Source organism: Protobothrops mucrosquamatus, unplaced genomic scaffold, assembly GCF_001527695.2.
Source record: "Protobothrops mucrosquamatus isolate PMUCROS unplaced genomic scaffold, P.Mucros_1.0 scaffold1380, whole genome shotgun sequence".
Lineage (NCBI taxonomy): Eukaryota > Metazoa > Chordata > Lepidosauria > Squamata > Viperidae > Protobothrops > Protobothrops mucrosquamatus.
Window position 1 is genome coordinate 40,570 of NW_015387569.1, and position 24,503 is coordinate 65,072.

A 24,503-nucleotide genomic window follows, 5' to 3' on the forward strand; every position below is an offset into this window, starting at 1 on the left:
TTTTATATACCTGTATTATATAGATGTCACACCTGTGACAGGTAAAAACATGCTTTTTTGAAAAACAGCGCCATCTGTTGGACGTAAAAGCAACACAAACGTGTGCTTTCTCTTTTCTTTCTTTTCCATTTAACCAGACTGAGCCACAGCAACGCGTGGCCGGGTACAGCTAGTAACTAAATATAATTGTTTTGCTATCCCTGGGTTCTTTGTTAAGGTCTCCTATCTCATGAATCAGCTCTTCTCTGTACACAGGGCATCACTGAAACTAGTACTCCAGTTAAGGAACTTACTGTTCTTTTCCTTCTTTTTGCCAGATGTATTTGCTACCTCTGTTCATGCTCTAACGAATGGAACGTTTTCCTATTCATTATTCACCTTTGTCTGAACATTTCAATTCAGTGTCTATCTGCTATGTAGATATTAGGAAACTCAGAACAAATTCAGTAAATTTCCATCTAGATATGGAGCAGATCCAGGCATGCTTAAAGCTGCTATGCCATAACCCTTTAACCTTCTGGAATCTCTGTGCCCTTCTGGTTTTTTCTTGTTTCATAATTATAGTTCCAGTATTGTGATCGTGACAGTTTGTAATTCTTTTTCTGAAGTTTAAACAGTAAGATTTTCTCTTTGTACTTATTGCACTGCAACAGCATGGAGGAAAAGTTGCAATGTTGAACTGATATGTTTAGTATCTTACTTCATAGAGATTATTTTTTTCCATTGTCAGAAACAGGCTCACATTTTCTGCTCTTCCAGATTCAAGTTACTATCTCAGCACTGTCTTGCATTCATTTATTTATATATAATAATAAAACTTGTGACATTTACAAGCAGACCTTGACTTACAACAGTTCATTTAGTGACTGTTCAGTTACAACAGCATTGAAAAAAGAGACTTATGACAGTTTTCACACTTATGACTGTTGCAGCATTTCCACGGTCAAGTGATCAAAATTCAGACACTTGGCAACTGACTCATGTTTACGATGGTCGCAGTGTCCTTGTGTCATGTGATCCCATTTTTTGACCTTCTGACAAGCAAAGTCAATGGGTCACTTAACAACCGTGTTATTAACTTAACAACAACTGTAGTGATTCACTTAACAACTGTGGCAAGAATGTTCGTAAAATGGGGCAAAACTCACTTGTTAGCAACAGAAATTTTGAGTTCAATCGTGGTTGTAAGTTGAGGACTACCTGTAGATTAGATTGTAATTGCTTGTCCCTGATTATTTATGTGAACCTCTTAAGAGACATTGGCACCTGTAATTTCTCAAAGGATTTCTTTATTTGGCTTTAAAATGAGCAATGTTAGTGGCTTCCCAATGTAAGACTAATTGCTGGTCACCCTACCACATTATCATTCTGTTTCTTTTTTTTCTTTCACAGCTAAATGTTATTTAGCTAATAATATTTAATAAATTAAATAATAAATTAAATAATATTTAATTTACTTTAATATTTAAAAGAAGAAATAGGGAAGACATAGCAGTATTCCAGTATTTGAGGGGCTGCCACAAAGAAGAGGGGGTCACGTTATTCACCAAAGCACCAAAGAGTAGGAAGAGAAACAATGGCTGGAAACTGATCAAAGAGAGAAGCAACCTGGAATTAAGGAGAAATTTCCTGACAGTGAGGATAATTAACCAATGAAATAGCTTGCCCCCAGAAATCGTGGGTGCTCCATCACTGAAGATTTTTAAAAAGAGGCTAGACAGTCACTTGTCTGAGATGGTATAGGTCCTCCTGCTTGAGTGGGGGGCTGGACTAGAAGACCTCCAAGGTGCCTTCCAGCTCTATTCTATTCTTTTCTTTTCTATTCTAATTTAGAATTCCTTTAATGTAGCTTCTGTGATCTTTTATGCTCATTTGTACACATTTCTATTACTATTTTAACACAATGCCTGAAGGATGTTCACAATTTTATACCTAGAGTACATGTTATTGGTCTGATTTAAAGTACACCCTCAAATGTTTTAAGACAGTATTATTGTTTTATCAGTCAGGGTGATGGAGATGCCTTAGAGAGCTGGATATAAAAAGCAGTATTTCTTTGATTACCAAGCTGGTTTGTGATTTTTATTTTAATATAGAAATCTAGTTTCCAGTACAGTTTACTTTTGCACATAGTGTAGTGAGTGCTATCTTTGGAAATGTTCTTTATCTTGCAGCAGCAGTACAGATGGGCTAATGAGGATTTCCTTTTCCGAGGACTTGTAATGCTGAGGATTTCTGAAATACGATTTATAGGCTTCTCAGGGATAAGGCTTGCTAGAACTGGAGGTCAATAATCTCTGTGCTGTTTGTATTTTATGATGCCTAGTCCAAGTGTTAATAGATCAGGAAATTGGGAACATTTATTTGTAAGAAAGGAGCTTGCATTTTTTTAAAAATTCTATTACAAAAAAATAAATAGTTCATTGCTAAACCATTCAAATTGGCTCTTCCCATCAGTTTTCACAATTCATAATCATTTATATCAAGCATCCTCACATAGCTAATATTAACACAATAAAGTATTGTATACAATACTTTCATGCTTGATGCTAAAATGGCACCAAATTTTTAACTATCAAGAGGTAGTGAAAATACTTTCTGGAATTGATATAGAAGTAGGAGAAGCAATTTAAGTGGGTGTCAGAATTACACTGTGGTCCACAGTCATTTGGGAAGAAGGATCTGTGAGAGATTTTGCCACCTTTGCAAGACCACATCTGTATTTCCTTACCATCTATCTGTGATGAAGTAGTCTTCAAAATGATGATAAATTCATAGCAATAATATTAAGTACAATGTAACTAGAGAAAGTGTATGTCATATCTGATTCCACCTTCAGGGGGCAGGCACCGGACCTGAGCATTGCCATAGAACCAGAGACCCTTCAGTAAAAATAAGCACTCCATTTTTCATGATAGTGGAACCTGAGAGACACATTAAACATTTCAGGCTGGTCGTATATTTGTTGGAACAAGTTGCTTCTCTTGTTCCACATCATTTGAAAATTAAAAAGACACCAAACTGTACACAGTGAGAGATGATCAAAGAGGAGAAGAGGTAGGACAGAACCTAAGCTGGATTTTCAGATAAGACAAGTGACGATCAAAGAAAGAAAGATATCAGGCAATTNTTTCCATCCTCAACAAGGGCAAGAATGTTGACTTGAATACAGCAAATATAAAAAGCTAAGCTGTACTAAAGGTTAAAGCTGTTTAAAGATGAACTGTTTTCTATCAAAAGTAATCAGTGTCGTGTTTTGTAAACCTATTTGGATGAGAGAAAAATAATTATTAGAGAACAAATCCAGTTTGGTATTCCAATTAACATTCTCCCCGCTAATTGATGGATGTGTTGCAATGTATTTGGGCAGGGATTTTTTTTAAAAAAAATTTGGTGATGGTGATAAGAAGTCCATTGTTTTGAAAAAAGTATATATTATTCAACAATGTGTAAACCATAACAAAACAGATACAGGATTTGTCTTGCCTATTTTTTAAACTCCAAACAAATAGCTTAATAATGCTTTTAAATATTCATTGCAATGTTACTGTTTTACAACATGACTCATGACATGAACAGGCAAACATTTGAAGTGGTTTTATTGCTTCACAGTTAGCCTAAATTAATAAGTTTAAATGCACGTTTACTAATTTTTCTTAAGGGTTTTCTTTCTGCAATAGCCGTAAATTTGTGGAAAGGTAGATAATTGCTTCCTCATATTTTATGATTCAGGTTGAAAGTCTGACTTATATGGAAGTTTTCACATAAAGGGGAAGTTTAATTAGGTTACCAGCCATAGTGGCTCCCGTGTCATATGCAGTATTTAGATCAGTGGTCCTCAACCTTTCCAGCTTGGTGGCCCAGTCTGCTGCGGGGGAGGGGGTGAATGGCAGCCGTGTGCATGCACAGCTTCATTTGTGCAAACAATGCGCATGCACCCTCCACTCACATGAATGGAGCTTGGCACATGAGTGGAGGGCGCTTGCACTTGTACGTGAAGTTCTGCTTGTGCAAGTGGAGGGCACTTGAGCAGAGAGTGCTTGTGTTCATGTGCGCTTGCCCATTTCTCCCACAGCTCAGTTTCAAATAGGCCATAGCCTGGTAGTGGGCCACGGCCTGGGTTGGGGACCCCTGATTTAGATTATGCTTCCAGTGTAGCCAAATATTAACAAGCAATCTTGAGCTATTCTGTGGAAGCCCAGATTGCTACTTTAGAGTCTTGCCCATATCCCGCCAATTTGAAGGTACATAAAATACTCTGACTCTCTGGATACCTAAGATAGAAAAAAAGCAGGAGTTAATTTTGCACTGTGCAGTTGAGCTGGTAAAAGAGTGAAAAATAATAAAACATGGAGTCAGATTTTAATAATTGCTTATTGTATTTGTCGTATTTATGTACTTTCTTATAACCTGCCCTGTAACCTAAATATCTCAGAGTTGATTAGTCCAAAAAATACAAAAAAATGAAAGAGAAAAATATTTAAAAATGCATCACTTCCAGGCCACGTACCTCACTATCAAATCTGTGTAACAGATTAAGGCCCCAACATAAAAATCCACCTTGTGTGTGAAAAATCCTTCAGTGATCCTGTCCTAACTTCGTCCTCTAATTATCTCATTCAGTGGCTGATGGACTCTGTAGTACTCTATAGCCTGACTGCTGTTTGTCTAAGCAGAATTATCCCAGCGTCCTTCTTTGGACCTATTCTTTTATAAAGTAAAATATCTGTTTATATTTACAGATTATCATAGCCAGATCTCTCACATGCAGGAATATGAAACAAATATGTTATTGTTGAATTTGTCATAAACATTGTGTGATTTAATTGTCTGTTTGCTTCTAAATATATTTGTTGTCCCTTGATAGGTGATGGGGTCCCACGGGAAAGTAGCCCATTCATCAACAATTCAAGTTTGGAGAGAGGAAGACTCTATGAAGGAAAAAATATGGCGCTCTTTGAGGTAATATTAATTATTAATTTCAACAAATCCTTGTTACTGCTAGTACATTTTAAGTGCACTAGTTGCTTGTTTAAAATCCATTGATGGTTTGCATAACACAGATGACTGAGTCCACCACTTCTTGGTCACCTTACTTATTCTCTGCATCAGCAATACACAATCCTCAACGACCCAGACAATATTCTCTTAAGACTTCCAGCTGACACAAAGGAAAGTGAGAAATGTTCACATCCTGCATTTATATTTTATTAAAGCTAGAAAATAATGGAACAAAACCCCACAATTATTAACTATTCCAACTATTCTATTCCCTTTTCACCCAATAAAAGAAGAGGGAAACAGATGTCTTTGAAAAGCTCTATTTTTCACTGTGCTCTAAAGAACATAATCTCTCTCTCTCAGAAGAAATAAGGAACATTACTTGCTAGCCTTCTACGATTACTCAGTAGAAAATAAGTGCATAGGATTTGACACCTGACAATTAAAAAAAAACCTTTAAAAATTATTCTCACTCACCCGCATGTTACTTCATTGCCCCATCTCCAAATGTTCTTAACTATCCAAAGTAATATCCACAAAAAATATCATAGCGAAACATTATTTTCTAACAATTACAAAATTTATTTTTCTTTTATATATCTGTGTTATATACATGAATCAAAACAAAAAGTGGTTTTCTCAGTCAGTTGCTCTACAAAATTTACTTTTTGTGATGCACTCCCCAAAATCTGACTAAAAATATGGTTCCTAGGGTAAGAGTATACTTCTTAGATGGTATTTTTTCAAGCTCAATAACTGAATTATCTATATTTTGAGGCCATGCAATATTTATAAAAATAGCTCAAAAAACTTAGCTGTTGGATATTTTACATTGATTGGCTGTTTATATTACCTTTAAATATGTGAGTATTTTGGGGCTAAAATGTGCTCTTCTCTGGCCTATTACTTTATCCCAAAATTTCAACAGGAAGAAATGGACAGCAACCCCATGGTATCATCTCTTCTTAACAAATTAGCCAATTATACCAATGTTACTCAGGGAGTGGTAGAACATGAAGAAGATGAAGATGCCAAGCGGAAGGAAATTAAGGTACAAAATGCACCCTCCATTCTCTATTAAATCACCATTTCCATGAGTTGGATACAGTGGTGGCCATCAATATTAACAATATTGGTTCCTGATAAATGAACCCTAGAAGTTTTAATGCTTTTCTTTTGTCACATTATGATCACACAAGCTAAGAACTATGTGAGGAAGATTTGTGCAACAGAATCTTCTTTCAAAGAAATAACACATGTATAAATTATAACATGCACATAGACGTTCTTAACATCAAGATTCTACTAAGAGTTCAGTAATTTTCAGTTTTGCTAAAAACAAATTAACAATTTAAATCAGAGCAACTAAGATTAACAGCACAGAAAATAATGAAAACAAGGCAAATGTGAAGGAAGATAAAAGTGTGTGTTATGTGATGCTCTGGGATATACTCTATATGCTATACACTAAAACATCTAGCATAACAAATAAAACAGAAAATAATGAAAAAAGCAAAAGAAAATGTAAAAACATGTGAGTAGAATGTATATGTAATTTTTGTGAGAAATACAAAAACCTTTCTGTGTTGTGGCCTTTTTATTAAAAAGATTATCCTAACCAATTTTACATGTTATCTGATTTTTAGGCTCCAAGTATGGGTACTTTCATTGGTGTGTATTTACCCTGTCTACAAAATATTTTGGGAGTTATTCTATTTCTGCGACTGACATGGATTGTGGGAACAGCAGGAGTTCTTGAATCATTCATTATTGTATTCATATGCTGTGCAGGTGTAAGTATAAGATATGATTTCTTTGATATTTGCTGAAGTATTCTGCATTCTAATAATTTTTGTGTTCTGTCTTGATAATTTTACAAATAGCTGGACAGGCTTTTTATAGCAAATAAGGCTTGTAGTAATAGAGGCACGCTGTTCTGTTTCTATGTAGCCATATTTCTTAGAAGCAGCACTGTTGACTGGCTAAAGTAGTATCAAGTGTGTTAAATGAACTCTGTCTACTTGTTTTGTTTATTTCTAGAATGAAAAAGGTCACTGTTTTAGATCAGAAAATCTTGTGAGTAAGCCCTCTTCCTAACTTAAAGTAGATTGCAGTGCAAATTTAGTAGTTATTTAAGAACAGAAAGTTGGAAGCTGCTTGATGAAAACAAGGCTACACTAAGGTAGATAGTACAGTTACAAAAAAACACAGAATTTCTTCTGAGAATTTTCCTCTCATATATTTCTGTTTGCTAAAATAATTTTAGGAATTAGCTGCATATTAAAGGCTGGGTTTAGAGGTTTGATTAGTAGCACCCATACCTAGACATTTCTAATCAATAGAAGTGTGCTAGAGATCTCTGGAATCATCCCAAGAAATAATTATGGGAGCAATATTTATTCTAGATATTTCAGATATGATATCTGAAATATCAAGGAGTCCTGGTAGCGCAGTGGTTAGAATTCAGTATTGCAGACAAACTTTGCCCACGGTCTGGAGTTCGATCCTGATGGGGACTCAAAATGGATTCAGCCTTCCATCTTTCCAAGGCCGGTAAAATAAGATCCCATATTCTTGGGGGCAATATGCCAACCTTGTAAACCAAGAGAGTGCTGTAAAGCACTATAGGGCAGTATGTAAGTCTAAGTGCTGTTGCTATTGCCATTGGTATTGCTGTCTGGGAAAACCCCCAAGGCATTGTGATCTCTCCAAGTTTGATTTCCAAGGATGACTTGGAATCATTGTTAAGATAGATCTGATGGATAAAAACATTGTATTTTAAATACTTAAGTATTTAAAATTATAACTATACTTTAAAATGATATTAAATTTTAAAATAAAGTTCATTTTTCTTCCAAATGCATTTCCATTCAGTGACTAGAAATGATTTAAAATAATATTTTCCAAAAATCTGCTGAAAATTGCTTTGCATGTCAGCCAGTTATTGAGGGTTTTTTTTAACTTCCTTTGCCTGAAAAAAAAGTATTTTGTGAGTTAATGGTTGAAAACTGGGAAGTCAAATAGATACCATGTCCTGCTTTTGACTGGTGGGAAAAATAGCCCCGTTGTTCTTTCTGTTTATATCATACATTTAGAACATTATACCCATTACTTTTAAACTAAACTGTATTAGAATTAGAAATTCAATATACCTGAATTCAATTTATTTATAAATTCAGTATATTCAGAATACATAGTAACTGTTAATCTGCTTAACTTGCATTAAGATCATGAAGATTTAATTTTTCTCTCTCATTTTATCCTTGATATTGACACTGTGAAAGTGAAACCCTTATTTTCACTGGAAGTAATTCATCCACAGAGATAATAAATAGGATATGAAGACAAAGGAAACTCTTTCTCAACAGCTGATTGACTTGATTTATTTCCAATTGTTCTTGCTTCAAATAGCAACATTTCTTAGCAGCTTATGGACTCTGAGTTATTTCCGATGTTGAGAGCCAATGGATACCGGCAGTGCGTAATTTGGGCTAAACCTGCAAATGGGTCACCTTCAGAATTAAATTACAAAATTTCTCTGGGCAGCTTCACAAAGTGAAACGAATAACATTATATAAAAAATAGCATACATAAACACAATTCCTATGCAAGGAAACAGAAACCATCTTTTACACACAAACATCCTAACCCAAAGCCTAAGGGAAAAGCCCATTAAAACAAAAAAAGATTTCTCAAAAATGGTCATGGTAGGGTTCATACAGATATTGGAAGAATAAAAGCCAGTGCGGCAAGAAAAAAAACTGCCTCTGAAGGCCAGCCAGAGAACACTGCTTTGTCAGTGGGTCCAAACCAGGCTGACCAAAGCAAGCTGGAATGCATAAGATAGGCAGACAGTATAGGAGACAAGCAATCTCTTAAAATAGCAAGGGCTTCATGTGTATCAGCCCTTCAAGTGGGCCAGATCAGAAAACTGAAGACTACTGGAATTTTATTTTATTGTTGCAAGATATAATAAAATCTTGAAAAACTTGACAATTTCTCTGTCTTCCCTCTTATACCAAGGGAATCAAGATGTGGTAATCTTAAGTTTCTTTCTCACTCCCCCTCCTCCCTTTCCAGGCTAAGCTGGTATTCAGGTAATGGTCGTTGAATACCTAATTCAAGATCATCTCTATACTCATCTACAGTAGGTAATAATCAGCACCTTGAATTACAGTCAGAAGCCGGTTTGTATCCAATGCAACTCACATAACAGGGATGTTATATAAGCACAATGGGGCTTGTTCATCTCTGTTTATGCTGCTGCATTCTGGGTCAGCAATAGCTTCCAAGTGACCTTCAAGGACAAATCCATTGCACTAGAATGCATTGTAATAAATAGCCCATCCACAAGATGACTAAGGTGTGAAAAACTCTACTTGTATTGTTCAAGCTTTTTGGAGACCTTTATATATAAATATTTATTTTAACAGTTTTCTGTGTTACGTTTTGTGATACAAATAGTGATGAGCATCTTGCAGCAAAATGTTTCTCATTGTGCCAAAGTTGGTCAAAACTATATACTGTAATATTTAGTTATATATATATGTGATATGTATAATAAATAAATTGGGCATTTGTACAGCCATATGGTATTCCCATCTGTTCCAGTTGTTCTAAGAGTTACATTACTTGACTGAAAATGTGTGGCATGGGTTTTTCTTTACTGCTCTGTGCTTCAAAATGAAGTAATAGTTACAGCCTATATAAATAACTAGAAGGGAGAAGACATAAATAATGTATAGTAGTTCTTCTTCTCATAATGTGGATATAGTGACTGAGCCCTTTCCAGACCAATAATCAATAACATTTTAAAAAAAAATGTTACTATAAAAAGTGTTCCTGGATATTATCGCCGCATGGATCTTGCTGTCTTGGTGAAGAATGTAAGTTTCTACTGCTCTGTACTAATCTATTTATATGATTTTTGTTTTTTTATAAAATTGAGTATTATTCTCCACTGTGCAGCTGGGTGAATCCTTTTACATCTTGCAAACAGTCATAATTCTTTGCTTCTTAATAACATTTACTATTATCATTCGTTTTTGTAGACTATGCTGACTGCAATATCAATGAGTGCAATAGCAACAAATGGTGTAGTTCCAGGTAACAACAAAATATAATTTTGTCTTAAGATATTTCATGCACTTTATAAACAATCCTCCATTATTGGTGAAATATTGATCACTGTGATTAAATGAGACATACGGAAGGTAGGCAGGAAAGAATTGCTTAACATATAATGTAAGATAATAATGCTGTCATGCAGAAAATGGTGTTTGTGAGAAAAGCACAAAAAATGAAAATTTGGCCTGATCTATTCCTGTTCTTGTCTGCTTTGCTAAGACACAATGAATGGAACAAACAAGACAGGCCATGCAAAGGACAAGATAATGCCAACTGTCCTTTAATATCTACCGTGCAGCTTCTGCCAAATACGTTGGGTGGGTACAGTGATATGTGAGGCCTCCCCTTTGTTCTTCAAATAGCAACAGAGAAAAGCCAAAACTAACATGAGAGATATCCTATCTGTTTATCAGATAGCAGCAGATAACTAGTTAGGCATATGCCTTCGAGAGAATAGGTGGAACTCCAGCCCTGAAATCTCTATGAATCCAAAATAATAGAAGTCAGGCATTTACTCCAGCGTGTGTTTTACTTCAGAAGAAAATCTACTTGGTTTTGAACAGAATATACTCTTGAGAAGTAAAATTGTTCTCTCTTCTAGAGGGGAGGGGATGGATTATTGCATTAAAAGGATCTTTAATAATCTGGGTTTATAATGTACATTACCAGTGAACTTAATCCCTGACTATTACTTATTTGTTTTATTTTTAAAAATAATCTCTGTATCCTCTTTCTCTACAAAATGGTTTATAATAGCCATTTAATCATTCTAATGTAAACTAATGTAAAATAAATTTAAATACAAATACCTGAAATGGAATTGTTAACGAGGATTGATGGCTTAGGAAGGGGGTCAGAATAAGATGGAGTTTAAAATATCTAAATATTTAAAATATACAAAGAGCAGGACCTTCCCACAAAACTCCTAAATGCAATACCTGGAAGGGGGGCAATGTCACCAGTGGAGGTTCTTTAAGGAAACCTGCCTCTAGGTGGTATAAGATTTTGATTGTAGCTTGATACCAAATAGGCAGCTGGTGCAGATCTTTTAGTGCAGCTATAATGGGCATGTAAAAAGTAGCCCAGTCTGATACTTTACCACTGCATTGTCTTAGTTGTAAGTTTCAAACCAGTTTCAAGGGTGGCCTCAATAGACCACATTTAATTTTGAAGTCATCTCTGTATGGTAATCTTTGTGACTATCTTTGTTCAGGAGAAGGTACCTGCCTGTTAATAATAGGCACTTCTGACCATAAAAAATCATCTCCAGTGATGATGAGCACTACCAGAATGCAAACCTGTTCATTTAGAGCAGACATGTCAAACGCACGACATCACATGACGTCACGCAACGTCTCGGAACTTTTTCTCCATTGCTGGCAATGGGGTGGGCGCGGTTTCCTTGTGACGCGTCGGGCCCACGGGCCGGCAGTGTGAAATCCCCCAGAGCAGATTTGTCTTTACTTTTTAGAGTAGAGGTATCCTTCTATCAGGTACCCTCTATCACAGGGGTAGTCAACCTTGGCTCTTTTATGACTCGTGGACGTCAACTCCCAGTTGAAGTCCACGAGTCATAAAAGAGCCAAGGTTGACTACCCCTGCTCTATCAGGTACACTGCTGTCATCTTATCAGGAATCAGCTTAGTTTCTTGATCTCCAGAAACTCACCACCATATTCAATCATTAGTTTAGAGTAGACATTGTCTTTCTTGATTGCAGTATTACAAAAAAATTGAACTGGTTTTCGTCACAGTGTGGTGACCTTTTCCCAAATCTAATGACATCTGTAAACATGCAGTGAAAGAAATTAATTATATTGTATTTTTCTGTGAATTCATAAAAAATAATGCCGTAAGCATTTTCTTTAACATGAAGTACAGTTAGTCTTTCCTTACATCTTTACCATTGCTCCCAGCCCTGGTTACCCACACTGCCCTGTATTCCCAGGATCTGCCCCTTACTGCTCACCTTCAGAAATTTTGAAAGAAATGTCCTTCCTGAATCCAAGACTGGCAGTATGTAGAGTTTGTCATTCATGCATCAAGAATAGTTCAAGCTCAAGCCATCAACCAGCCAACATTAAAATTAGGATGAAAGAAACTTAGTTAAGTTGATGATCTATTTTCTCTCTCCCTCTCTTTTCTCTCTCTTCTTCCTCTCCCTTAGTCCTACATTTCTTATACACGGGAGAGATGGGGGCATATCTGAGTTGCAACAGTTGATTCACAAATGAGTGATAATCTCCCATTTATTCTGTAATCTCCTTCTCATGGTGCCATTAAAAAAAAAGTTCAAACAATCATCTTGAAACAGTGGAATGATATGCTTTGTACTGTTCCCAAATTTTAGGATACAAATTACCTTGTTCTAACTCAGAATGCTTGAAATTTCTATTCCATACTCAAAATATTTAACACATTTTGCCTATGAAATATGTCAGGAGATGGAACAAACAGACACTCTTCTTGAGGTTGATAGTTCTGACAGGGTTTTTTATTTAAATTATTATTATGGTTCTCAGATTCATAGCTGAATGCCATATTTTTGTACAAATACTAAAATATACTTGAGGTTGATAGTTCTGACTTAGGCTTTTTATTTAAATTATTCTTACAGCTCTCAGGATAATAGTTGAATGCCATGTTTTTGTACAAATATTGAAATATACCATTCACGCAATTTGTATCAAGAGAATTACAAGTAATCCTCGACTTACAACAGTTCATTTAGTGACCATTGAAAGTCACAAAAGCACTGAAAAAAGGGACTTATGACCGTTTTTCACACTTGGAATATCCCCACAGTCATGTGATCAAAATTCAGATACTTGGCAACTAACTCATATTACAATGGTTACAGTGTCCCTGGGTCATGTGATCAACTTTTGCGACCTTCTGACGAGGAAAGTCAATGGGGAAACCAGATTCACTTAACAACTGTGTTGCTAACGTAACAACTGCAGTGATTCACTTGACAACTGTGGCAAGAAAAGTTGTAAAATGGGACAAAACTTACTGAATATCTATCTCGCTCAACAACCAAAACTTTGGGCTCAATAGTGGTCATAAGTCGAGGATTACCTGTACTAAATATTTTATATTGCTAGAAAGTTAAGTTAGAAACAGTTAATTTACACTAATAAGTCTTTTGGGAGACAATTCAGTGTAGTGATTAAGGCGCTAGACTAGAAACCAAGAGTCCATATGTTCTTGTCCCACCTTATGTATGAAGCCAACTGAATTACCTTGGGCCAATTACACTTTCTCAGGCCTAGAAAGGAGACAATAGCAAAGCATTCTTTAGGACTAATTCAGGCAGTCGCCAGAATTCAAAACTTCACTTCAAGATGCAAAAATAAATAGTTTTAAAGATAGTAGACTCACCTAAGCCTCCCTCCTTGAAGCATTGGTGTCATCTTATCTGTACATGGGGTATGCATGCTGACACTTAGGATAGCCTTTGAAATAGCCACACAAGTCCTCCAAAGAATGCACTTGCTTTAACTTTTTGAGGGAATACTTCTAATCTGTTTTGTGGAATACCCCTTCAAGAGTGCGTGGCAAACTTTAGTATTGTCCATCATTGTTAAGCAGTGCTTTCTTGCTAAAATATTTCACTTAGTCTTTCAGATCAGATTGCCTTTCTGGCATGCTTCATCTGATTTAGTGTTCCAATTAGTTAAGCAAGACAAATATGCTTTGAATATGGTTAATGTGTTCTGTACCATGCTAATTTGTGTCTTTTCAATTTTAATTTCACAGCTGGTGGTTCGTATTATATGATTTCACGGTCACTAGGGCCAGAGTTTGGTGGAGCTGTGGGACTTTGTTTTTACTTGGGCACAACTTTTGCAGGAGCCATGTATATTCTTGGCACAATTGAAATTCTACTGGTAGGTCTTTCATTTAAGGTTATGTTTTCCTCTTAATGCCAGTAGTCTGTATCTGTTTACACAAGTACTCCAAATACAAAGGCAACAATATTTCCAGTCACTTCAAAACACCAGAGTTAAACACAAATGTTTATGTAAATGAGAGGTGGCAATTTATTTTATTTATCAAATTTATGCCCACCACAATTTAATCTGACTTCTGGCAGCTTACAACAAAAATAAAATATCAAAACACGCACAAAAATAACCCCCACTGACAAAAGTCTAGAAGTGTCACTTCCTAACACTATCTGGAAAAAATCCATCTAACTTCTTCTAGAACAGTGGTTCTCAACCTTTTTAATGCCGCGACCCCAACCGGTCGTAAGTCAAGGACTAAACCGGTCGTAAGTCGAGGACTAAACCGGTCGTAAGTCGAGGACTACCCAACCAGTCGTAAGTCGAGGACTTTCCCTGCCTGGGAGCGCCGCGCATGCGTGGTTCCGCCCCCTGCGCCGGCCGAGGCGAAGCTGGCAAGCAGCAGAGACGGAGCAGGCCGACCACCAGCTGGCCCAGCCCAAGGGAGGTAAGGCACCCGCCGGAAAAGGGGAAAAAAATGGCGGACAAAAAAAATGGCGGACAGCCTTGCTTGGCGACACCCGTGAAATGGTCGATCGACCCCAAATGGGGTCCCGACCCACAGGTTGAGAACCACTGTTCTAGAAGGTGAATAACGTCACAATTTAAAGCATGTTCACCTGCAGTAACATAAGCATGGAGGGAAATACAAATGTAGATTTCCTATGTAATAAATACCTTACCCCCTTCTCATTGTAGGGGTTGCAGTCCTGAAGATTTAGATAGATAGATAGATAGATAGATAGATGATAGATAGATAGATAGATAGATAGATAGATAGATAGATAGATAGATAGATAGATAGATAGATAGATGATAGATAGATAGATATTCAGATTTCAGTATAGCAGTCAAAATGCCAAGGTGCAATATGTGTGTGTGTGTATGTATGTATGTATGTATGTATGTATGTATGTCTTTGGTTATTCGGGTTTTCTCCCGCGTAAAATTGGAAGTGTCTTGGCGACGTTTCGACGAAGTCCCATTCGTCATCTTCAGGCTGGTGTTTTCGGCTTCGTGCTTCTAGGAATGGGACTTCGTCAAAACGTCGCCAAGACACTTACAATTTTACGCGGGAGAAAACCCGAATAACCAAAGACCTACATACAAACACCTGCGAAAACCTCAGAAAACACACACACACACACACACACACACACATACACAATCCCTTTATTTTGTTTAAATTAATATCAAATAAATAATTATTTCATTATTAAAATGAATTACCCCATTTGCAGAATTAATTGATCCCAATCTGCTTATACCAACCATTCTTTCTTAACAAATACACAGACCATGTTCACATACTGGTACATAGAAATACTGAATGCACACAATCCATCCTTCCGTCCAGTAAAAATAGCCAAGAAGAAATACAGGATAGAGCCTCTTGGTAAGAGAAAAGTGTAAACTGCATTGGGATATGAAACAAAGACGGAAAGGAACAAAAGTGGGTGGAGATGAGTCAAGGTGGAGGTTAAATGAGGAAGAACAAAAGGCAAGGGAGAAGCTCCCTTGAGGCAAAAGCATTGAGCAAGAGCCACTCCCAAGCACTATCTAATCCTCAGCGTAATTTGCTCAGTGCAATATTCTTTCATTTTCACCAGTTGCTTCTCTTCTCTCAGATGTCTCCTCAATTTATAAGGAATCATTTGGAGATAAAATTAACCTTCCTATTTCCTTTATTATATATCGATATATATATTTATATATATTCATAGAGCATTCTGCTTGTCCTGGTGTTCGACCATAATGAATTGAACTGAACCAGCTATTTATTTTTTATGTATTAAATTTATATGCTATCCATCTCACTGTCCAAAGTGACACTGTTGAGGTGACAAGGTTACCAGTTATCCCCTTTTTATTTTAAAACTTAGTCTAGAATTTTAGTCTATAATCTTGCTGCTGATTCTTACTGCAGTGATTTTAATTATTTCTGTTTTGGAACTTTGTACTAAAACAGTATTCAATATTTGTCTTACAGAAATATATTTCTCCTAATGCTGCTATTTTTCATGGAAGCGAGGAGGCCACATTAAACAATATGAGAGTTTATGGGACGTGTATCGTTGCTCTGATGGCGATAGTTGTTTTTGTGGGAGTCAAATATGTCAATAAGCTTGCATTAGTCTTCTTGGCTTGTGTAATCCTTTCAATTATGGCTATTTATGCAGGGGTTATTAAAACTGCATTTCATCCTCCGGACTTTCCGTAAGTGCATGACTACATTTAAATTTCAATGATATTTATAATATTTTAAGCTTGTTAAAAGGTAAAATATAAAATATGTCCAGTAACAAATAATACTAGTGATGTTTGCATTAGAAAGGGCTAATGCAAGATCAGGTCAAGCCCTTGAAACATGTCAAAAAGTCATCCTAGGTTTTTCAAAATGATTCCATTCAAGTGTAACCATGGATGGGAGAGAACATTGTTGCAATAGAGTTTCAAAGCCTGACTGCCATGTTTTCTGATGTTTCAGATATTTGAAACTAATCCAGGGGTAGGCAACCTTGGCTCTTTTATGACTCGTGGACTTCAACTCCCAGAATTCCTGAGCCAGCTGGCTCAGGAATTCTGGGAGTTGAAGTCCACGAGTCATAAGAGCCAAGGTTGCCTACCCCTGCACTAATCTATCAGATGCATAATAGTAGTTAATTAAATTGTTGTGATCTGAGCTTTCCTAAAGATGCACAAAGAAATGTGATTGGGGTTTTTAGAACACAGTCACCTTTGTAAAAGATATTTAAATGAAGCTGTTGTAGTTGCTTGCTTATCTATGGTAAAGCCTCACATTTCAGTATTTTAAAATTATTTTGAATTTACCTTGAATCCATATGTCCTATACCAGTGATGGCGAACCTTTTAGAGACCAAGTGCCCAAACTGCAACCCAAAACACTCTTATTATCACCGGGTGCCAGGTGGGCATGGCTCACTGGGTGGGCGTGGCTGTGGTGGTCATGGCAGATTGGGTGGGTGTGGCCACGTTGGGAGTGATCATCTCGATGTTGCTCATGGGAGGGACGCCTGTGGGGGCCGGGCAGGGTTGGGGGAGATCCAGGGGGTCTCTGGCAGGTGGGGCAGTGGGCAGGAGGCTCGTCCTGCTGGGTGAGGCGAGGCAAGGCAAGGCAGGGCGGGGGTGCCAATGTCACAGGGCAAGGTGAGGCCGGGGCGGCTGCTGCCTGACACCATCAGTCCCTGCACACAGAGGCCAGTGAGCGCATGGGTGCTGGAATGCATCCGGCCATGTGGGACCTCAGCGAGTTAATGGGCAGCTGGTTGAAGAGGGATGGTTGCCATCTCTGGGGCATGGCGCACGTGCCCACAGAGAGGTCTCTGAGTGCCGCTTGTGGCACACGTGCCATAGGGTCGCCACCACTGTCCTATACCTTCGTTTGGATAGATCCTACAAAATAATTCAGAGCGCTCATTAGTTGTCTTCTGCATTCTTTTGAATGCACAGAGCTTTAAATTGAATAGAGCATAGAGTGCACGCATTGTTACCTCAACTGGCTAAAGATAAAGCTGTATTTCCATTTGCTTGAATATGAGTATATCTGTGGGATCTGGGGCCTTATTTTATTAAGATCCCAGTTCACATAGAGATGGATATTTGCTTCTGACTCTGAGAATACATCTGTCCTTTCAGTGTCCTAAACATAAATCTAGGGACATTTGGGAACTATAGGTTCTGAAACCCCATTCTGTACCTAGAATGAAGCCTTTTACATCTTGAGGTAAACACTCAAAGAGGGTCAGTATTTCTCTTATTGTTGTCAACATTTTAATTTCTATTGCAGTTCCTCTAAGCATATGATTGTGCCATCCACATACTCCCTAATCTCTTATGATCTTCACAGATCATAAATGATCTTCAATCATTTATTAAATTCTCAATACACATTTCAGTTTGTGGAAACGTTCCCTTACTACCTGATACTTCACTACCTAAATAATAAACCAAATAATAGACAATTACATTGGGAAGAGATCAAAATATCTGTGCATCCCCACTCATACAGACAACGAGGAGGAGCTTTCAAAACAGCTACATGGGTCTTACACTTCACTAGCCTTGTACATAATGCTGTTGCTTTAGTGATTCCAAAGAGGTACACTATACTTGGATCCAAATTTTAAGGACCTCTTTTGAAACCTTGTTCAACCCAAGTAAAGAAATGTGAACACTTATATGCGTGCACATTCAAATCAGTGTTGGCTCCTGGCAACTGTCTGGATTACTCCCTGCAGTTTTCTTGGTAAGATTTTCTGAAGTGGTTTGCCATTGCCTTTTTTCTAAGGCTGACAGAGAGGAGGAATGGCTGAAAGTTACCCAGCAGGCTTTGGGCCTAAATTGGGATTAGAATTTACAGGCTTTGGGTTTCTAGCCTTCTGCCTTAACCATTATACCAAATTGGCTCTCCGTGAACACTTATATATCCTTTTTATCTACAGTAAAGCCATTTCAAATAGAACAGCAACAATTCCAGAAGTTACCATTTCTAGGCCCTCTCCCTCACTTTGTTTCTTTTTTTTAAAATTCCCCAATAACACCCTTTTTGAAATATTTTGATGTCACATGATATTAATAAAAAGTAATTTAAGATTATTGCAGACTATTTCCTTTATAAGCAGAGCTGATAATATAAAGCTAGAAGTAGGACATAGATGTCAACAATAGTTTAAGATTTATTGTCTTTGTTAAGTGCCTTTTAAATTATTTGTTTAATTGTATTTTCTAGTGTATGTCTTCTTGGAAACCGTACCCTAATAAAAGATAAGGATTTTCCCTGTGCTAAATATATTGAAACAAACAACATAACAGTAACCACCCAGTTGTGGAGATGGTTTTGTGGCAATAATCCCAACTTAAATGCTACATGTGATGAGTATTTTCAGTTAAATAATGTCACAGAAATCCAAGGTATTCCTGGAGTTAAAAGTGGCGTCTTACTTGGTGAGTCTGGAATTCAAGTGGAAATTATTTTGGGAAGTGGAAAATTTTTGAACTAGTGATTTTGAACTGATAATAAGAATTTTATTAATATGATCAATACAAATTGCTCCTTAATTTAAGGGAATCACAAAACAAATGGCAGCCTTTGTTTAACCCCTTTTCTCTGTGCATTTAACTTTGAATTCCTGATTTATTTGTTGCATATGTTCAGCCTGTTTTATGATTCCATTTGATTTGTCCTAGCTGTACATAATATTTTTCCCACAGTTTCACTGGGGTATTGGCTATATCATCATATCATTTTTATGAAGTAGATATTTTTCCCCAGAAACAGAGAAAGTTTGTAATTAATAAGTTTGGGACAGAATGAGTAGTGAGAGTAAGTTTAAAGATTTTTGAATCAGGATTGGTTTATATATTTTAAAAAATGGTTGTGAGTGATCAAAATCTTCTGTTTTTTTCCATGGCAGATAATTTGTGGAGCAGATATTCAGACAAAGGAACAATTGTGGAAAAACAGGAACTTCCTTCAGTTCCTGTTTTAGATGAAGCAAAAGATGAACAAGCCTATTATATATATACAGATATCATGACTTATTTCACCATGCTAGTAGGGATTTATTTTCCTTCTGTGACAGGTATTGTTTCATCCTTTCTGCCTCCTATAAGAAAATGTAGTTATTATAAATTATTTATCTAAAATTTTGTTTAACGGCATTTCAGGGTCCTAACCTCACACAATGACATATGTAAAAATAAATGGCAGTATAGATAATCAAAGATGGTGTGTAGAAAGCTCTATTCCCAGGAGGGAGGGAGTGCATTTAGAGGAGTAAAAGGCAGTCCAGTCCAGATATTTTATGTGAGAAAAAGACAGTGAGGACAACCCCTCCCTAATAGTTCTCAGACTATATGCTTAATGTAGATCATGGGTGTCAAATTCGATCACGTCACATGATGTATTATGACGTATTGCGATTTTTTTGCCTTTGAGGAGTTGGGGTGCGCGTGACTCATCTGGCCCATGGGCCGTCAGTTTGCCACTCCTGATGTAGATAGTAGAGTGCTTCAGTTTATCAGGAGTCTGCCTGTAAGTGTGGATCAATAAGGAATTCTGCTTGGAAGAATCACCACGTTTTTTCTCCTTTTGGGATTTGAGTCCCAAACTGAAAAAGCCTTTTGGATGAGAAGCGAAACATCTTCAAGGAGAAAACAACGCCTAGTTGTCTTTTGAAAAAAAGTACTTTTGGGATAAAGTTGGAAATTATGACTACTGACACATATTTATGAACATTTTAAAAGTGCAACCTCAAAGAATATAGTACCCATGACAGTGGATCAGAGTTATGACATTATTGTACTTAACACATTCCATACCCAATGAGCTTATTTGCAAGGAAAATAACAGACAGGGATATCAAAGGTGATTTCCAAGAGAAATACGCTCCTCCATCTAATATTGCCTGCCTACTAAACATGTTAAAACAATACTGTACAACAATCAAATAATCAGTTTCTCCTGAAACAGTTGTAGCAGAACCACATATTTTAGTACCTTGAATGAATTCTAGAATGCTAGCATCAAGAATGAAACATTAGAGACCAAGCAGAAATTATTCAGTATATATTTGGATTCAAAGAAAGCAACCCCCCCTCCAAATCTATTTTTACCAGGCTGGAAAAAACAGTCATCAAGTACAGTCTTTGTAGGTCTCACCTCTGTAAGACTTTTGTATACATTTTTGAGTAACACAAATTAAATACTGGTGCAGAGAAGAACAGTTTCTTCATTGACAGCACAAACTCTAGCACCCCAGCAAACACATTTGCATGCAACCTAATCTTTATGACATATTTCAAGTCAATATACTCATTCAGATCCTGGTTAGCTGCTATTTGTATGTTTGTTTCCTTCACTGTCCAAGAATTCAGCATAGCAATAACTTCAACACATAAGGACTTTCACCAAAACTGTCTCTGAGGTAGATGGGTGGTTCTTAAATACAATAAATAAATCAATAAATCAGTTTTTAAAATGGGGAGTTGCAATAAATTCTATTGCATTACTTTTCACTTCTCCCCATCTTTTTCTTATCTTTTGTAATAAGCATTTTGGCCATCTTTTTTTTCCATAATATTTTATTAATTTTCTAATTTTACAATTAAACATTTAAAAGGCAACGTGGTGACTGGGTAATCAATGATTCCATAACAAATCTTTAGCACAAATCTCAAGTTACAACATCAGATATTTCCTCTCTTTTTCCCTTAATATCTACTATTTCATATTGAATTAATATGATTTTTATTGTTATCAACTAAGTAAAACCATCTTTGTTACATTTTATCAATAATTTTGAACTCATACATATTTTAATAGTGTTTACATTCAATCTTATATACATCAATGTCCTGTTGTAGCTTTTTTCCCAGGCTTTAATTTCCCCTCAATATTCAGCTTAACATTTGGTATGTTATAATTTCTAAGCTTTAAATGACTAGAGTTTCCCTTATCTCAACTTCTACATTTCCCCCCTTTTATAGCAAAATCTAATATTCTAAATATACATCTTATCTATTTGCATATAATCTTATTCTATTTTTTTAAAATCTTTTTTACCGTATTAAACCAAAAATCTATTAATCTTATTATACATCTTACCTATTCAGTTATAATGTTACTTTATTTTCTAAAAAAATTATCTATATTCGACCATCTTCAACCCTCTAATCAATAGTATAAAATCCCTCCTAATAAATCAAAACCCTAGTTTCTTTCAGCCTTACTCTGGCTTTTTTCCTTTGCCAACTAACCATCCATGTCAGTACTTTTAATTCATCAAACAGTTCTCCCTCTATTATTATGTGTATTATTTGGGTTAAGAAAAACCATTTAATTATATTTTTTTGAAAGAACTAGCCCCATTATATTTCTTTGATCGCCTCCCCATTATTCCAGTTTCCCACAGTGGTCCTGATAAGTTTATCTTCCTTTCAGTCTGTTGTTCTTCCTTTTTTTCAAGTTTCTTCTAATTTATGAAAAAAATCTTTTCCATGTTCAATGTTGTCACTCTCTTTTCTAATTTCCCCATTGTCTGGATCTGTTGGTCATTTGGGTCCTCTGTCTTAATATTTAGTTGTTCCATTTCTCCTGTTGCTTTCTGCATTATTGAGTCTTTGGTTGTAGTCAAACTCTGGGTTTGTATATCTAAGCTGGCATCTTGTTCCTTTATGTTGCCTCCTATTTTGTTACATGCTGAAAGAATGGTTTCATGTATAGATTTCAACATAGAAAGGATTTTTTCCTGATCTTCATCCATATTCTCTTGATAATGTATTAAGTTAAGGATTTTAAAATCAAATGTTAAAAATAGTTTTTGTAGCTAGATGTGTGACATCTATTTTACGTGTTGGAGATAGTCTTATAGTGGAAATTGTTTGGCAAGTAAGAATTTATAGTCCAAAGTATTCCATCATCTCATGTAGTAACAAAGACTTCTGATGTAAAGAAATAGGAAAATAATTTCCTATATATAATTCTGAAAGTCAATAAAGGTTTATCTTCATAGTTCAAACAGGCCAGATAAACCACCTTGCAGTTCCTTCTTTACAGCTGTGTTTCTCACAGGTGGTATCTGTCAAGTTTGAGAGAGTTTTTTCTAAGTTCTGGGCTTCAAGCCAAGTCTCTTTTAGTCAATAACAAATTGTAATACCATATTTCGCCACAAGATGTCACCAATGCCGTTTAAAACTTTTTAAGTCCCAATTTTTAATAATAGTTCTTCAAGGTTTATTTCTTTTCTTTTTAAATAAAAGCCAATATCTCCAGTAAGAATAGGAAAACTTTTCGTTCCCAAATTTCAAAGGTATATGCATCCAATTAAATTAGAATTGTTCTTATAATTGCTCTTTTCTCCTGGGTAGTCAGTCGTCGTTGTTCTTAGAGGGTGGGGTTAGAATTCCCTTCCCTCTCTCCTCACAGGGAGAGAAATACTTCGGGCAACTTTTGCAGGAAAAATATTTAAAGTCTTAAAGAGAAGATCAGATCTCACCCAGTTTCATCCACATTGCTTTAAAGGTGCTTGGTTGTAGTTTTGACTTCGGCTGTCAGCAGCTTAATGACGAGCCATATTACTATGGCTGGTCTTTTCCCCGACGGTTTGGAGAGCTGCCCTGGATCAAGCGGCAGAGCTGCCACCCTTCTGCGATCGAGCGGGGGTCCTCTCCTTGCTCATCGCCCCTACAGGGCAATTTCGACCCTTTCCAGGGTCCCCCAGCGGGATAAAACTGGATGCTGAAGATGGAGCTCGCCTCCATGTGTCTGCCAGCGCTGCGATGGCAAACCGGAAGTCAGCACTTTGACCATCTCTTTATTATTTTAAAGAGTGTATGGCTTGTTTGTAATAGCCTTCCCCCCTGTAATAGTTTACAATCTACAACATATACATATCCTTTTTCTCAAACAAGTGGGGCAGTATACATACTATTTATGGACTAAGGCAAATATGGACAGCCTGTTTGCAACATGTGTTACTTTGTCTCCTTGCTGTGCTTTGCACAGAAAGATAGATTTTAATAGCAAAATGTTTCCTTTTTTGCAAAATAATACCTAAAATGGCGTAATGAAAATGATAAATTTTCCCTTAATATTCTCTCCCTACCCCCCAATTAAAAAAAAAATTTTTTTTCAGTTGCATTCTCTCCTTGCTGCATATTGCCACATGCTCTATTGCTTGAAATACTGATTTTCCCAAGTGCAGATCCAGTTGCAGAAGAGTTCCTCTCCCTGTCCTTGGAGATTGGTATCCCTAGAAGTTAAACCCCAGCCAAGGCAATATTATTTCTTTTATCATTCAGCTCTAGAAAGCTGATGCAAGTTGATGGAATTTAACAGGAAGCTCCTGCTGAAAAGTCCCTAATAATGTTTAAGTCTCCCAAAGGGGACAGAATTATTTTGCCCTAGAACACTCTAAGCAAGCTGCCAAGCCAAAGAAATGTTCCGCTCTCTTTCACCAAGTGGGAGAGACTGTGTTCGGGGTACTACTCTGTCCCTATTAAGAATAAATACTGTACTTGTATTTAAGAAAACACAAGCCACACAAGCCAAAAAGACCTTTCGTTTTCTTGAGTACTTTTAATCCTCTTTATCAACAATTCTAAACTCTCTCTCTCTTTTGGTTAACCTTCCTAACTACAGGTAGTCCTCAACTTACAATAGTTCGTTTAGTGATTGATCAAAGTTACAATGGCACTGGAGAAAGTGACCTATGACCGTTTCTCATGCTTACGACTGTTGCAGCATCCTTATGGTCATGTGATCAAAATTTAGATGCGTGGCAACTGGTTCATATTTATGATGGCTGCAGTGTCCTGGGGTCACATGATCACCTTTTGTGACCTT

At 36.6% G+C, this 24,503-nt stretch overlaps 1 protein-coding gene across 2 annotated transcripts in view; it reads left to right on the forward strand.

The window, feature by feature from the left end:
- The first annotated feature begins 4,872 nt into the window (after positions 1-4,872).
- Positions 4,873-24,503, forward strand: part of LOC107292584 (solute carrier family 12 member 7) — a 59,943-nt gene continuing 40,312 nt past the window's right edge. For both annotated transcript variants that reach the window (XM_015821689.1, XM_015821688.1), the window contains exons 1-8: positions 4,873-4,962; positions 5,930-6,052; positions 6,648-6,794; positions 10,053-10,107; positions 13,890-14,020; positions 16,128-16,354; positions 18,888-19,102; positions 19,573-19,740. In XM_015821689.1, the coding sequence (XP_015677175.1) occupies positions 4,948-4,962; positions 5,930-6,052; positions 6,648-6,794; positions 10,053-10,107; positions 13,890-14,020; positions 16,128-16,354; positions 18,888-19,102; positions 19,573-19,740 (1,081 nt within the window). In that variant the 5' untranslated portion in view covers positions 4,873-4,947. The remainder of the gene's footprint in view (positions 4,963-5,929; positions 6,053-6,647; positions 6,795-10,052; positions 10,108-13,889; positions 14,021-16,127; positions 16,355-18,887; positions 19,103-19,572; positions 19,741-24,503) is intronic.